The sequence below is a fragment of the Topomyia yanbarensis genome, chromosome 2, assembly GCF_030247195.1.
Source record: "Topomyia yanbarensis strain Yona2022 chromosome 2, ASM3024719v1, whole genome shotgun sequence".
Classification (NCBI taxonomy): domain Eukaryota; kingdom Metazoa; phylum Arthropoda; class Insecta; order Diptera; family Culicidae; genus Topomyia; species Topomyia yanbarensis.
In genome coordinates this window covers 456,497,954-456,513,805 of record NC_080671.1, presented here as the reverse complement: position 1 = coordinate 456,513,805, position 15,852 = coordinate 456,497,954, and the positions used below count along the sequence as shown (strand labels likewise).

The 15,852-nt window shown below is 40.4% G+C and overlaps 2 protein-coding genes across 3 annotated transcripts; both read right to left on the bottom strand.

Annotated features, from left to right (window-relative positions):
• Positions 1–8,763: 8,763 nt before the first annotated feature.
• On the bottom strand, positions 8,764–10,183 carry LOC131682258 (astacin-like). 2 transcript variants are annotated; one of them, XM_058963611.1, is made up of 3 exons: positions 10,064–10,183; positions 9,815–9,994; positions 8,764–9,756 (listed from the first exon to the last, which is right to left on the bottom strand). In XM_058963611.1, the coding sequence occupies exons 1-3, from the start codon at positions 10,179–10,181 to the stop codon at positions 9,026–9,028; spliced, it is 1,029 nt and encodes a 342-aa protein (XP_058819594.1). In that variant the 5' UTR covers positions 10,182–10,183; the 3' UTR covers positions 8,764–9,025. The 2 variants fall into 2 exon arrangements, with proteins under 2 accessions (XP_058819594.1, XP_058819595.1); XM_058963612.1 differs by having other exon boundaries at positions 9,881–9,994.
• A 136-nt stretch (positions 10,184–10,319) lies between these two features.
• Positions 10,320–11,381, bottom strand: LOC131682256 (seminal metalloprotease 1-like). Its single transcript, XM_058963610.1, has 4 exons — positions 11,155–11,381; positions 10,966–11,091; positions 10,752–10,912; positions 10,320–10,697 (listed from the first exon to the last, which is right to left on the bottom strand). The coding sequence occupies exons 1-4, from the start codon at positions 11,300–11,302 to the stop codon at positions 10,320–10,322; spliced, it is 813 nt and encodes a 270-aa protein (XP_058819593.1). The 5' UTR covers positions 11,303–11,381.
• Between the last annotated feature and the right edge of the window lie 4,471 nt (positions 11,382–15,852).

Sequence of the window (15,852 nt, the reverse complement as noted above, 5' to 3'; positions counted from 1 at the left end):
GCCGTTGATGGGTAAATATAAAACTATCAGTTTTGTAGGGTGAATGTATGCAGCACAGCATCTTTTATGATCACCCTCACCACTACTGTCATAATAATTAGTATAAAAGCGATGCATAGCTCTCATCATCTAACGAACGCTACAGTGATATGCGCACTACAATGATTAGCGTGAGCATCAGATAAATTTGTGAGCTCAAAGAGCAATCATTACGTTTAAATAAAGCATTATCATTTCATCGCAAAACATCCATTCTGTGAGTGTAGATCTACATGGAATGTTGTTATCGCCAAAAAAGGATTCTTGGTTCCGTGTATTCAGTTGAATAGAATACACAACGTAGGATCTAGCCACTAGATGAAGCATTATTTCTCTCGTTAATCCGTCGACAAACCAGTGCCAATAACCGCGTTTTCAGCATTCATTAGATTTTTTTTATTTGTGTTTCTAACGTTGCGTATATTCGGAAAAAAATCGAGCGATCCGACGTTCAAAAAGTCCTTCTTTTATTTCGATTATAGAGGTTTTAACCTTAAGGTCATTCGCCTCTTCGGGTTAGAAAAATCTCTTATGAAAAATTTCTAACACTATGTGCGGGATCCGGACTCGAACCCAGGTGCGCTGCGTACAAGGCAATCGATTTACCAACTACGCTACGCCCACCGCAAAAAGTCCTTTAACCTTTTTATGACCTTTTTACGTACAATTCTGAGTGCTCTCTATCCACCACGAAGTCGACGATCGTCACTGCTGTTCGAGCCAGATCTTGTTTCGTCTGGCCTTTAATCGCAGTGTCGATAATCAAGCCAGTCAACCATCTTTCAGGAATTTCTTGTTTTGATTCGATTGTTTCGTATATAGTGGACGCCCGGGATGTCACATTGAAATCTTTTTACCATCCGTGATGACTAAAAAAGGAAAAAAATCTAGTATCAATTTCCAAAAAATCTGTGAAAAAACAATATTTTCAAAAATCTGTGAAATTTTCATCAAAATGTAAAAAATCTGTCATCTGTGAAAAAGAATCTGCGATCAAAAATTATGAAAAAAAAATTATGACATTACAGAAAAATCTGTGAATATGATAACACAATGTGTCTGTTTCGTGGTTCTGTTTTGGCCAACCGGTGAACAAACGCGAAAGTGTTCAGTATACAGTATTTGGTAGCGAATTCTCCGCGGAGGAAGTGTAATATTCTGTTCTGTTGTATGTAGTGCCTGTGATACGGCAATTGTTACTGAAAATGATCGAGTTTATTGCTTCGGTAGTTGTGAAAAAATCTGGCATGTGAAGTGCTCCAATATCAGCTCGGTTGGAGCTAAAGCAATGAGAGATAACGCGGCGATTGAATATTTTTGTTTTGGATGCAGAAAAACACAAATCAGTCTCAATGACATGCATAGGACCTGCACTGAGTTAGTGAAAAAAATAGAAGCCATTACTAATCTGTTTAACGAACAAGAGTCGAGAATGAAAAGCACGATGAAAGACTGTTTTGATAATGTCGAAAAGAAACTGCTCGCTGTTATAGATTGCACTATCAGTAAAAATCTCTCCACTCTGCCAAAACTACTCGCTGCGTCTTCAGCACAAGGAAATGAAAATGTGATCAACAGATCATTTGCTAATGTTGCTCGTATGTCACCAACAACGGAATTAAAATCTCCAGCTGTGGGAAAGAATGTGTATAACGGAAATCTTGACACGCTGGAAGAAGGAGGGTCTTTACGGTCTGGAAAACGACGTCTGTTGACCACCTCTCGTGCAGTTCTACCGCCAGCTAAAAACTCTAGAACCACTGTTGTATTATCAGATTCGTCCAACCTTAACTCCAGCTCGTTTGTGCAAAAGTCGAAAACAATCTCGTTGATCGAGCAAACAGTTTTGTTCAAACCAAAATGTGTCCAACCAGCTGAGGTTACTAAATGCGAGATTCAAAGCAAAATTGATCCCATTATCTTCGCTGTGAAAGAAGTTCGTTGTAGAAATATTGGAGAAGTCAGCGTTAGATGTGAATCGAGTCAGTGTGCTCAAATGCTGACAGAGAAAGCCAATGCGCTGCTTGGTGAGAAATACGATATCGAAATCATGAAGGCCTTCAAACCCAGGATCAAGATTATTGGATTTTCCGAAGAGATTCTTGAAGATGAGCTTGTACCAAAATTGAGGAAACAGAACGGACTACCTGACTCGGCTGTACTGAATATCATTCGTGTAAAAAAGAATGAAAAATGGCTACATAATCCAATGATTGTGTTACAGCAGTTCTGTGTTAGAAACCGACGCCCGATCATTCGAATTTTTGATGAAATGTCAACGAATCAATATTGGATGGGAACGTTGCAGAGTAGTCGAAGCGGTTGATGTTCATCGGTGTTTCAATTGCTCAGAATACGGTCATAAAGCATCTGAATGTAAGAATGCTGTTTGCTGTCCCAAATGCACCGAAGCCCATCAGGCCAAGGATTGTAACTCGGATGTCCGAAAATGTGTAAATTGTTACGAGCGAAATACGCAGCAGAATCTACCGATCGAGGAACAACTTGATGCCAGTCATTCTTCATGGAGTTCCGAATGCCCGCTATACCAGATACGTTTGAAGAGGGCCAGACAGCGTGTTGACTATGTTACATAGCAATCAACTTCTTCATCATGGATCTTTCCAGGTAACTTGATGAGCAGTATATGCCCATTCGAAGCTAAGGATGATGCTGCGCACTCTCTCAGTGAAATTCACCAATTTCAGATGCATGCCAACGTTTCAACTGCCACTTTCGACGCACGCGGCGATGCCACTATTTTTTGTCCAGGTAATTTTCAAGAATGTATATGTCCGACCGAAGCCTGGCAAGATTCTGCACCATCTGAAAGTTACTCACGATTACAGCCGGACACTCTGCAGCCCGATGCAGCCCGATGCCTGATCCCGTTTGGCCCTCCTTCGAAGCGGTGGAAGACAGTAATATATGCGATGACATCATTCGTCTTTGTCCAGGTAATATTCACGAACGTATATGTTCGGCCGAAGCTTGGCAAGATTCTGCACGTTCTGAAAGCAACTCACAATTGCAGCCCGACGTCTACGAATTTCCGGCAACCAGTAATACGCAACTCTCGACATCAGAAACTGCAGGGAACTTGTTAAGCATATATTATCAAAACGTACGTGGATTAAAAACAAAACTGGATTCTTGGTTCCTTGCTGCAACATGCTGCGAATACAATATTATCATTCTGACAGAAACCTGGTTGGATGAACGAATACAGTCGGAACAGTTGTTCGGCTCAGCGTTTGATGTTCACAGGCGTGATCGTAACAAACATAACAGTTCTAAGAGCACTGGAGGAGGAGTTCTTGTTGCTGTGAGAAGAAGTTTGGACTCCTCGGTAGTTGTGACAGAGTTTTGCCATGCGCTGGAGCAGATATGGGTTCGAGTTGTGCTACCGAACAAAACGCTTTTTGTTTGCTCTTTCTACCTCCCACCTGATAGAGTTAATGAGCATCAAATTCTGGAAAACCATCTCGCTTCGGTTTCTACGATTAATGCTTCTTCATCCGTCGGAGATGAAATTGTTTTAGTTGGTGATTACAATCTACCCGGTCTGTGCTGGATGCATAAAGAAGAAGGTTGCGCAAAAATCGATCCAGTAAAGTCAACAGTTGGACGTGCTGGCTATGCTTTGATCGATGGTATGGCTTTTTCTAATCTTGATCAGAGGAACTTGGTGTACAATACCAATGGTAGAACCTTGGACTTGGTATTTTCGAACTCGTCGACCCATGAAGTGTCCGAATCTGTTGACGTTTTGATTGAAGCTGACGCTCACCATCCTCCCCTGGAAGTTTTGTTATCTGTTACATCAGAGCCAGTGTTGGAAGATGACGAAGAAGCTTTTTCTTTACTTGACCTAGAACGAGCCAATTATGTTGCACTAGCCGAATATTTAGCCGATTTCGATTGGTCTCCTGTAACTGATAACGTTGATGTAGACGCCGCTGTACATTGCTTCACTAATATCATCATTGATTGGTTCAACGCGAACGTTCCTAGAATAAAATATCAAGGTGGCCCTCGATGGAGTAACAATGCTCTCAAAAAACTGAAACGCAGGAAGAATTTATCACTACGAGAATATCGTCGCTATAAAACGGCTGGAATGAAGAGAAGATTCCGGCGTATTAGCACTGCGTATACAAGATTGAATGCGTCACTTTACACAAGATATGTTCGAAAGACACAAACCAATCTACGTAGAAATCCTAAATCATTTTGGAGCTTTGTTGACAGTAAGCGTAAGCATTCTGGTCTACCAGTAAGCATGTTTTTAAGAGAGCAGAACTGCTGTAATACCTCCGACAAATGCTCGTTATTTGCCAACCACTTTGCCAGTGCATTCTGTTATGAGACAACCCCGATGACGCTGCTCGGCGAGCTGCAGAGAATATTGCGGCGAACTCTTTGCAACTGGATATTTTCGATGTGACACATTCAGCGATATTGAGAGCGGCAAGTAAACTTAAATCCTCATTCTCTCCTGGACCCGATGGAATTCCTGCTGCAGTATACAAAAAGTGCATCACTTCCTTGCTGGTACCGCTTGCTGCAATCTTCAACAAATCATTCAGCCAGCACCGCTTTCCAAAGCCCTGGAAACAGTCATTCATGTTTCCTGTTTTCAAAAAAGGCGATAAGCAAAATATTGCGAATTATCGTGGAATCACTTCTCTTTGTGCTAGCTCCAAGTTATTTGAGCTAATTGGTAATGAATATTTATTCTCACGCATGAAAACCCATATATCATGTGATCAGCACGGGTTTTTTCCGGGTCGATCTGTAACTACCAATTTAGTAAATTTCACTTCAACGTGTATATCACAAATTGAGCACGGATATCAGGTGGACGCTATCTACACTGATCTTAAGGCGGCGTTTGATAGAATCGATCACAAAATCTTCCTGGAAAAGTTGCGGCGAATTGGTGCTTCCGAAACATTAATTAGCTGGTTTCGAAGTTACCTAGTAGCCAGACAATTACGTGTACGTATTGGTTCATCCACTTCCGAACCATTCCATAACGGCTCAGGTGTACCCCAGAGCAGCAATCTTGGACCACTACTATTCGCGTTTTTCTTTAACGATGCTGTGGATCTTTTACCTCGTGGTTGTAGACTACTTTATGCCGATGACTTAAAGATATACCTTGTTATTCGCCGAATCGAAGACTGTTGGATTTTACAGCGAATGTTAGATACATTCGCCGATTGGTGCCGTTATAACCACCTGATCCTAAGCATTGAAAAGTGCGTCGTCATTTCTTATCACCGCAAAAAAAATCCAATCCTATTTGACTACCAAACAAATGGGACTATCCTCTTGAGGTCTGTTGCTGTACAGGATTTGGGTGTGACTTCAGATAGTGCACTCTCCTTCAACGAACACCGAAATGCGATTATTGATAGAGCCAATCGTCAATTAGGCTTCATGCTAAAACTTTCGCGAGAGTTCAAAGACCCACATTGCTTGCGAGCACTGTACTGCTCATTGGTGCGACCGATACTAGAATCATCCTCTGTGGTATGGACACCCTATCAGACAACCTGGGTCGAGCGTATTGAGAGAGTGCAGAAGAAATTTATCCGGTATGCGCTTAAATCGTTACCCTGGCAGGATCCTCTTAATCTACCGCCATATGTCGAGAGGTGCCGGTTGATTGGGATGAACACTCTCGAGGGAAGAAGAAAGGCAGACCAAGCTGTTTTCATAGCCAAACTTCTGATATCCGAAATCGACGCCCCGTCACTGTTATCCAAACTATTACTGGCTATACCATTACGACCTAGGCGTTCTATTATGCTGCTCCAAACTTCCCGACACAGAACCAACTATGGCATGAACGAACCGATGACAGCAATGATCAGGGAATTTAACGGCTTTTACAATCTATTTGATTTTAACGAAACGACTAATGCTTTCAAGCAAAAAATCTTACTATGCAATGTTTAGCTGTTTTTTTATTATAGTGTGAATTGTCAACTTTAGTTAAGCGTTAGGTTAGTTTTCACTAAGACAATAATGTCTGATGAAAAAAAAGTAATAATAATAATAATAATAAAACTGGTGGACGCATACCTGTTCCAATCAATAGGCACACTAATTCAGGTCGATTACAATGACTAACCCAACGAGCTTGTCCACGGTGGAGGAGTCATGATCATATTGAAATTGTCGCGAATATCATACAGAAGGATACATCGGTTGTCAATGTGAAGACAACCATGCCATAGGGTTGAAGTTTTCTTGAACCAGCTGAGGTACGATGTATAGGGGAATAATGTCTGCCTTTGATTCAAACTTGACAACCGACAACTTCAATATTCGAGTATTAACTCTTCCCTGGCGAATAATGTTGAAATTGTGGAAGATCTTCGTCGGAAGTTAACCAAATACATCGTGTAAAACCTAGGAAAATCATGGGAATGAAATGTAATAGTAATAGCACCCATCAAAGGACACTCTCAGGCCCTTACGAGGAAGCTTATGAGAGGAAATGATTTCCTTTCTTCGAAAATTTATAGACACATTAGAAGATGTTCCCTCAATGAGATTGTTGGACTCTTTCTCTTTAGTGGACAATGGAGCGTAGAAGTTAGTCGTCCATTTTTGCTGAACGCAATTGCTTGCAAACGAGAACTTTTTCTGACTGAAGAAAAGGGTTCTGGTAGGAGTCAAACCCATTCGCAATTAAGGACCCCTGTCGGAGACCACACCATCAATCTCTACTTCCCAGGCGGGTACGTATACAAGATACTTCTTCGTATACGGCCGAGTATTGTACACTCTTAGAAAAAATGAAAATTACATTTGACGTAAACAATTCACGTATGCAATTCCCCTGTATAACAGTGATCGTGTTCCTGAACGCGGTCGATGAATTTTGCCATCGAAGGATACGATCGCTACAAGGACGGCCTATTTCTTCAAAAATAATCTAACTGTTGAGAGTAACACTATGAAAAGTGATTTGAGAGGATCAGAAACATCAAAGCATTGAGGATCCACGATGTCAACAAACTTCAGCAGCCTAGTTTTTGATTGAGTATTTAACTGTAAATTGGGGATTTTTTAGCGATTGTGTTATGTGATAGTGATGAAAGCTCCTGTATGGATTGCAAATTTACAAGGCCAGAAGGAGTTTGCTTCGGTTTTATACCAGTACTATTCTGATGGAGGACAAACCTTGTAATCCCCTTCGAATGATACCAAACACAATCACTCGCATTCGATTATCATGAATACTTGAACCGGCAAACTCCATGCTTCAACAAATCATCTACGCTCAGACTCGACTCTGTGACAACACCGTCAATCTTCACGTCGCGTGAAAACACATATATGCGGTACTCTAGCGTGAAGAGTTCATCTCTAGTAAGTTTGCTTGCTTCAGGTTATACAATACAACGCAAACCAAGGAGCAAGTAGACAACAAATGGATCAGTCTGACCTGGATCTGAATAAGCTTTGTCTCAAGACTTAAAAGAGGGTTGGGACAGGCAGCTCTTGCTTTGATGTCTTACGATTACTTGCCTTTATGATTTGAGAAGTCACAGATGTGGTTGCCAATGGGAGAAGACGAGTAAAGCTCGGGGGAAAGGACAGATTCTGACATGGATGAGTCCATCAAATCATTCATCTCTAAGATGAAATAGCAGACTCGACGCTACCACACACGACACAAATAAAATTATGAATACTAACCGTTTTAACAAATTAATAGTCAACCGCTTTGCAGTTGAAGTCACAGTAACATGGTACCAGCGACAACGCCTTCATGCTGGCTAACCGCACCGTTCACACGACACATAAGCCGAAAAAGTTGTAACAATCGCAGTAGTCGTTGCGCACCGTTCAAAATAAACATTCGCCGACACAGTGCACAAGGGAGAAAATGGCGTGTTGTCTCTGAACTTGTGCAGGGCTGCATATCAAGGCCTGCGTTGAAGATTATCTTTTTTTAGTACACTCTTAACAGAAACATCATACAGAGGTCTCGTCAATCTGTCATAACTGAAGAGACCAGAGTCAGCCATTCTAAAACTGTTAATAAGCCGCACATTTTCAAGACTTTCTTCATCCGATTCATGTTTTTGGTTATACCGCGAAGGTTGAACAGCGGGCAAGAAACAGTAACTAAGAAGAAAAATACGAACGATTAACACAAAAAAAGAAAAGCAAGAGCGCAATCCCTTCCGATGAAAAAGATTAATGGAGCTCCCGAGATGATATGATATGGAGAAACGAGAGATTTCGGTTTATTCGATAGGCTTACTACAAAGTACTGCAGTAAGGATTGAACACTACCACGAGCCATTAAAGCGAGGTGTTATTGGAAGATTGCCTGAAGATCGGACTGTGGTGTCTTTTGAAAATTAGTTGATTGGCATACAAAATACATTGCATTATGATAAGAATCGTTATAAAATACAAAAGCCTACCAATTCAAGTACTGCAGCAAAATTTCTCATTTTGAGTAGCTTTAAAACTTTTCGAAGAATTCAAGTTTCTGTCTCTTCTGCGCACAAAGTTATTTTCTTTTAATTCTATCATAGTAAGCCATGACATATTTCAATGTTTGTCAGATTGTGGACAGTATTCATATGGATAATATTTTTCAGTTCGAAATAATGTTATTAATCTAAAGAGTTTAGAAATCTGCACGTAAACCTTAAGGTTCAACAGAGAAAACCCCAAAAAGTAGCCATCTTTAAAAACAACAAAGCAGTTTTTTTTCGCTGTTCTTTACACAATCTTCATGAAAATAAATTAATGTATTCGGGACATTAGTGGAGTACCATTGATTGTTTTTCACGAAGACTTTGCTTTGGCTTGAACAAAACTGCTCTTTTTAGATTTCAAAGATGGCTACTTCTTGAGGCTTTCTCAGTTAATTCTTTATAAACAATCAAGTAAGAATCCTGTTTTATTGAAATATCTTCATCTTTGTATAAAAAGCAACCATTTCCCGTCATCCGCTCAATTTATCCCGCAATGCCTGTTCCATTTTCTCCATCGCTTCCTTATTCATCCTCATATAGGTCGGCTTTCGCGTGATCACCTTTCGACTCGTTGTCAAACGGCTCGGTCGTGCCGTCGTCGTGCCCTTGCGAACCAAAGGTTCCGCCGGAGTCCATCGATCCGGAACGGGTAACGGTTCCTGTGGTTGCACCACCCCACAGTACATAATGTTTATCAGCAGTGCGTCAAACTTCGTCAGAGTTTCTCCCTGGCCGAAAGCACTGGACCAGGGAATCTTCGCTCGCATTGTTTCCAACTTTCCCGGTTTCACCGAAAACGAGTACTGAGAGTAGTGCATAATACTCCCGATGTCGTACGGGATGTTAAAATTGGTCACTTCACTCGCCTCCGGTAGTTGAAAATTGTAGTAAATTGACGGATCCGGAATCATGTTATCGTAGATGACGTCAATATAATTGTCCCGATCCAACCGGTTATGCTCGTGGTAAAATCCCAGAGCATGCATCAGCTCGTGAATCGGAGTGGTCAGCCCATTCGCACAACCCTGTTGGAGGTTGACCAACGTTTTGCCAGTTCCACGACCCACGTCAGCCCAGCATCCATAGTCGCTATTGTCGATGGAAGCGTAGGCCTTCTCTTTGACGCGCTCCCTAAACCGCACACAGGTGTACTTCTCAAACTCGCGCATCGCTCCGAGGATGAAGGAGCGTTCCGTGTCATCTACCGAAGTATAACAATTAATATTAAAAAAACTCATAATTGAACAAAATTGACTCACTGAAATTTTTACTAATTTTATAGATCAAAGTAGCATTGGGCCAACGGAAAAATGATGTCATATTACCAACCAAACCATTCCGTAGTCTTGGCAACGGAAGACGCATATCGCTTTCAATCAGATTGCCGAGCTCCCATGGTTGAACGCCAGTTGAACGATTCAAACCTCTGATTAGTGCATCTGCAAGTGACACGTGGCCAAGGGTAGATTTTTACCGAAATCCAAAATACTGAATTTGATCAAAGTTACCAACACCTGGATCGATGGTACGGTACAGCGAGGTCCCATAGTGAGATAACAGATCAACCGAAGCCAACTTGGATGCGACCTGACCGATCAAAACTGATAGCACAATCGATGCGTACATGATCGACGGACGAACTGATGTTGGTGGATTAGGGGAAAACCTACAGTCGCGTTTGAACTTCTCAAGGTCCCAAACAAATGAACAACAACTATATCAATGGCGGCTATTGTTCGATCGGTGTAAATAAAATTCAATTTTTCAGACGCAGTAAAGAAAGTTTATTCCAATAATGTCAAGTGTGCTGAGCTGATTACGCTGGCCTATCGTTTCACTTGCCGGGGGGATTTTTCGGGGAATCATTGTTGGGAGCCGACTCGGTTCCCGGCTGTACATTGCTGGTGTGTAGTGCATTATACTTTCGAAGTCGTACGGCAGAGGAAAAGCGAGTTCAGTCCATGGTTCGATGATTTCAAAATTGAACAGGTACTCGGGCTGCTGGATAACATTTTCGTACAATACCTGAATGTACTGATCTCGATCGGGGCGGGTGTGCTGATGCAGGAAGCCCAGCGTGTGCATCAATTCGTGCAGGGGTGTTCCGACGGAGGCGTAGCATTCTGGACCTAAATTCAGTTGCTTTGATATTTATTATATAAACAATCTACTTTAGGTTGTATTGCGTATTGTTACCGTTATCTGTGAATGACGTCCTGTATCTGACCAACATCCACTGCGCTCTGAGGTGATTTCGACGTAGTCAACTTCGTTCGATGGTTTTGACAGGAATCGAACGCATGACACGGATGATATAATTTGCATGGCTTGCTTGATTCGGCGAATTGCTGAACGTGCTGTAAAATCACATCGTCAGTTTTGCACTAGTTGCTTAACAGTATTTACATACGAAAAGATCCCTCAAACTTATAGTACACAGTTGCATTCGGCCACTTGTACTCCTCGGTCAGATAGTTAAGAATTATGTTTCCGTATTTTATTGATTTTAGTTTAACACGTTCAAAGTCGATATATCCTGTAAGTGACAGGGACTTTATATTTTCATTTCAAACACTAACTCCTCTCATTACAAATTTACCATCATCAACTTTGGTGTTCATCTGTAGAACCAACAGTATTGCAATAATAAACGAATCCCAGCAAATAACTTTCCTCATTGCGAAGTAAAATTTCACCACATCGGATGCCCAATCCAAAATGATAAGTAGAACTTTCCGGATGCACATCAAAAGTCGAAAGTCACACCAATGCACATTACACAAAAACGAACAAATCCAATCAGTTTGGTGAGCAAAATGAAAACTTCGTCCGTCCGGCATCCTCCGACTCGATGCCGGAGTTAGTTTAGTATTTTGGTTATTTAGTAGCAGACTCACAACCAACTGACTGTTTGTGTGTGTGTGGCAAAGATAAAAGTAAATGAGCATAAGTGGGGAATTGAAAAACTAACGAACGAAGCACATTTCATCAACAGACGATTCATTTTACCTTGAAGCCGAAATTTTGAACGAATTTATTGATATTTGTGCTGGGGTGCCGGGAAAGGCATTGGAAGAGTTATGAATAAGTAGTTGGAAATTAGACGTTGTACGTTCATATTCCACGTGGTCAGGAAAACCCGGAAAACCCAAGGGGTGAGTCGCTTAGCACAAATCGAATTGTGCTCACAAACAAACAGCGTGGTAGCTTGTGCCGCAATGTGCCACGATGTGCCATGGTGTTCAGTAAAACTAAAGCAATGGTTGCTATGATTATTCAACTACACAGTTTTGGAGTTGTCAAAAGTGTGCCTCATTGTGCCACACATTGTGGTAACGAGTGAAACGATCGTGTATTACTGTAGATCGTAATCTTATATCGTATGGCACATTGTTCTAAGCGACTCACCCCTTGGAAACAACTTTATTTTAACCTTTCCTCTTTATACGTGAACAAACATGGACATTTTTCTACCCTGAAGTGACCACAAGTTCCGAGTTTCACGGGACTGTCTTGTATTTTGGCAATATGTCCTACCTCAAACTATGCCCCGCGAAATGTTCCGCATTAGTTTAAACTCGTAAAAATCTGCAAGAATTGAAAATAGTCAATTTAATTTTTTTTTAAAAATATCGGAAATGAACATCTTCAAGCTTGAATTACTCAATTTGACCAAGTTGATTATTTTAAGAGGCTTACATGTATCTGGTATTGTATAAAAGCAATGCATAGCAATCGCATTTTTTGCTCGCGACTGAGATAAAAATTGGGCATTTGCGGCTGCCCTCAAGGGAATGTTCCATCATATCTGCTAAGGACCTTATTACAGACAGCTTTTTGTTTTCTAGACACGGGGAGAGTTCTGATTGATTTCCACTATTCGTTGTGTGTCTAGATTATTAGTTTGTGGCGTTACGTTTGGTTTTAGTTTGCTGTATAATCTTTATCTACAAAAGAACGTACACCGATTTTCTTGCGCTATTGACGAGTAGGAGCATATAAATTTAATTTTGGCAATATCTAAGATGAGCAGGGCCGCCGAGAGGGGGGGGGGGGACCGGGGTGTTTCCCCCCGGGCCCGGAGTTTTGAAGGGGGCCCGGATTTTTAATAGAAACTAAAATTTTGACAAATACTTTTTCGACAAAAATTTGTTTGAGAATACAATTAAAAATTCAATATTTTGTATATGAGATAACTAGAATAGCGAAAATTCTAAACTACTGCATATTTGATATCAACTATGTTTATACTATCCTAATTCTCGTATCGAAACAAGATCAGACTCAAGCGGGCATAGCGGAATTTGTACATTGAATGTCATGTACGCAGCTCACCTGGGTTCGAATCCCAACCCCGCACACAGGAATAGAGATTTGTTATAGGAAAATTCTTAACCTGACTTTAAGGTTAAAATGTCTATAATCGAAACAAAAATATGATCAGACTTGTAAGGGTTAAACAATTAAATGGTTTGATTAGAAGTCATGAGGTTGTCTTCAAATTTCGCCAATCTGAAATCGATTTTTTTTTTTTTGATTTATTAAATTTCCAATCTTCGAAAGCGCTGGATTAGTATCGAAAGTAATTATTGAAAGAAAAAAACCCTGCTTAGTGTTGCCACGCCGGTTTTCGGAGGCGAATTCCTTCGTTCAGGTAAATCCGAATTCGCCCGGAAGAATCCATTGGATTATTTTGCAATTTTGCGTGCAGGCCCTAATTGTTAAGGAGGGCCCCTCTTGGCGTTGACAAATATTTTAAAAGAGCCATTTGGGTTTACTTTACCCCATTGAACTTTCGCTTCAATGGATTAATGTTCCTCACAAAGATTCTCGAAAGAAACTGAAGTGTGATTTCACACCCCGTGTTTGTTTATTGAGGAACAGAGCAAAGCTCGGGTTATCCTTCACAGCGAGAGTGGCTGGTGCTTTTGGATTCTTTGTGAATTTTCGAGAAAACCAATCACTACATCCAACTAAATCAATAAAACTATAAACAAATGCAAAAACATGCAACTAAATGTGAACGGCACAGAAAGAGGGAGTGCTTTACCAAAACATTACACTCGACGGTGAATGTGAAGAAAATAAGATATTTTTCCTCCTAGTGCTACGAGCTACATAAGAAATAAAACAGTGCATATTTATTTGTTTTTAAGCGTTTCATACAATAAAAAGCAATAGAAGCGCTACAAAATTATGTCGAGTGATCACTTTAATTCGAAATTCTAATTGATTTCAACGCATACCCATGTGTCTCTTGAAGTCTATCCCCTGCTCAGTAAAATTCCGCTGGTCAAAGTACCACTAGAGGCGGTAACCCTACCTCTATTTGAGAGCGCAATTGGTCAAATGAGTCATCGAAAACTCTTGATATACCAAAAGAATTCGAAATTAATCCAAAAATTTAAATTTAAAATTTAATATATTTGGTTTGCCATTCATTGATACACAATCTATAAAAATCATATTCCGATACGAGATGATACCGGAACATTTTTGTAAAAGGGTCATACTCAAATGACGTAGCCTTTTTCGGCGTGTGCCGTTCATCAAGCACCATTCCTCTATATTGGCTATATCATGTTGGAGCACAGTAAAATCGAGTCCTGTGGAAATTGAACGAAAGATATTCGGATCATTAGCGTAGAGTAGTTTTCCGGATCTTTTGCGGATGCAGAGATCATTGATAAACAAGAGAAAGATAAGTTGCCCTAAGTGACTTCCTTGAGGTACACCGGTTGGAGTTTCGAAGGAGCTTGAGTATGTGGTAATAATTCTAAAGAAAGCGGATCGTTGTAAGAATGCAGAGAGCTGGATATTCATCCAGGAAAACCTAGTCACTGCAGTTTAAAAACAGTAATGTTGTGGGAGAATGAAAGTAAAATATATTACCGCCACATGTTGATGCTTCTCGACAGTTGACTAGAAGACTTATGCACGTCATCATGTTCGAAGTGGCGAAACGTTTCTTTGACAAATCCCTGCTGACATACGTCAATTATGTTGGAAGAAGCAACGTACAAACCTTTCCAGAACTTTAGCCAGGCAGTTTACTAGCGACTTTCATATGTAGTTTTCAACATTGTGAGTGTTTCCAGCACCAATTCCCCCTAGCAAAGAGGCCAGGGATGGAAAAAATAAATACGTTTTGCAGTTCTTTCAAATACGGCCTTTTATCGACATTTTCATTATAACAGCAAATTGCGTACACAACAACCCCCTTTCGTGACGAGTATAGTGTTAATAGTTTTGTTTTGAATTTTATATGTCATGGAGCATGAAGAGAAGATCTCTCAGTTCACAATCCTGCAGCTGCCAATGATTCTAAGAAGCATACGTTCAACTAAATTGCTAAATTGTGTTTGATTGATTTCGAAGAGATAATAACCAACTAAATAACTAAATCTACTAGTTAGCAGGATTAGCTAACTACTGTAGCAAGTTAAATCCGCATACAAAATCTTTTCGTTTTGGAGGAGTGAGCGTGAGATTTTGAACGTCGCTTATTTATATTTTATTTCTAGAAAACATTCTTGTAAAATATTTTAAGGAGTGCTAACACACCAACACAAATAAAAGAATAATTCATGTTTTTGTAGGATTATGAATGTTTTCGAAACCAGCATAACGTAAAATCCAACCACAACCCTTATTTGAAATTTGATCCATGTTACTGATTTTTTTTTTCCTACATTTACATTTTTATTTTGTTAAAATTTCATTGATCTATTTTTTCAAGTTGTGGATTGTATTTGTATTTCTACAATTGTAAGATTCTGCCTTTTTTATCTATTTGCATACTTTTATTTTATCCATCATTTAACGTTCCTTACTTTTGCTTTTTTGCCTTTCTCATATAAAGAAAGGCTATGCAATCACTGTAAAAATCGACTTTCTAACGGAGGCCCGGAGGGCCGAGTGTCATACACCATTCGATTCAGTTCGTCGAGATCGGCAAATGTCTGTGTGTGTGTGTGTATGTGTGTGTATGTGTGTGTGTGTCATTTAGTGTACTAAGTCGCGCTTATCAACAGAGTTGAATGTTTTTAGTTATTTTTCGGTTGTTTTGTGCGCCGCGATAGCTTTGATCGTTGTTTGTTTGCTGTTTTCCGTGTGTCGTCGTGTTTTCGAGTTGAAGTTTCCGGGATTTGCGAGTGAATTTTCGAAAGAATCGTGATCCGAAATTCTGGAATTCTGTGTTGATATTTTTTCACTTGTCATCACCACTGCCAGCACGCCCGATTTCTCTGTCCGAAGCGACATCTGCTGGTGAATAGCAACACATCTCTGCTCGAGT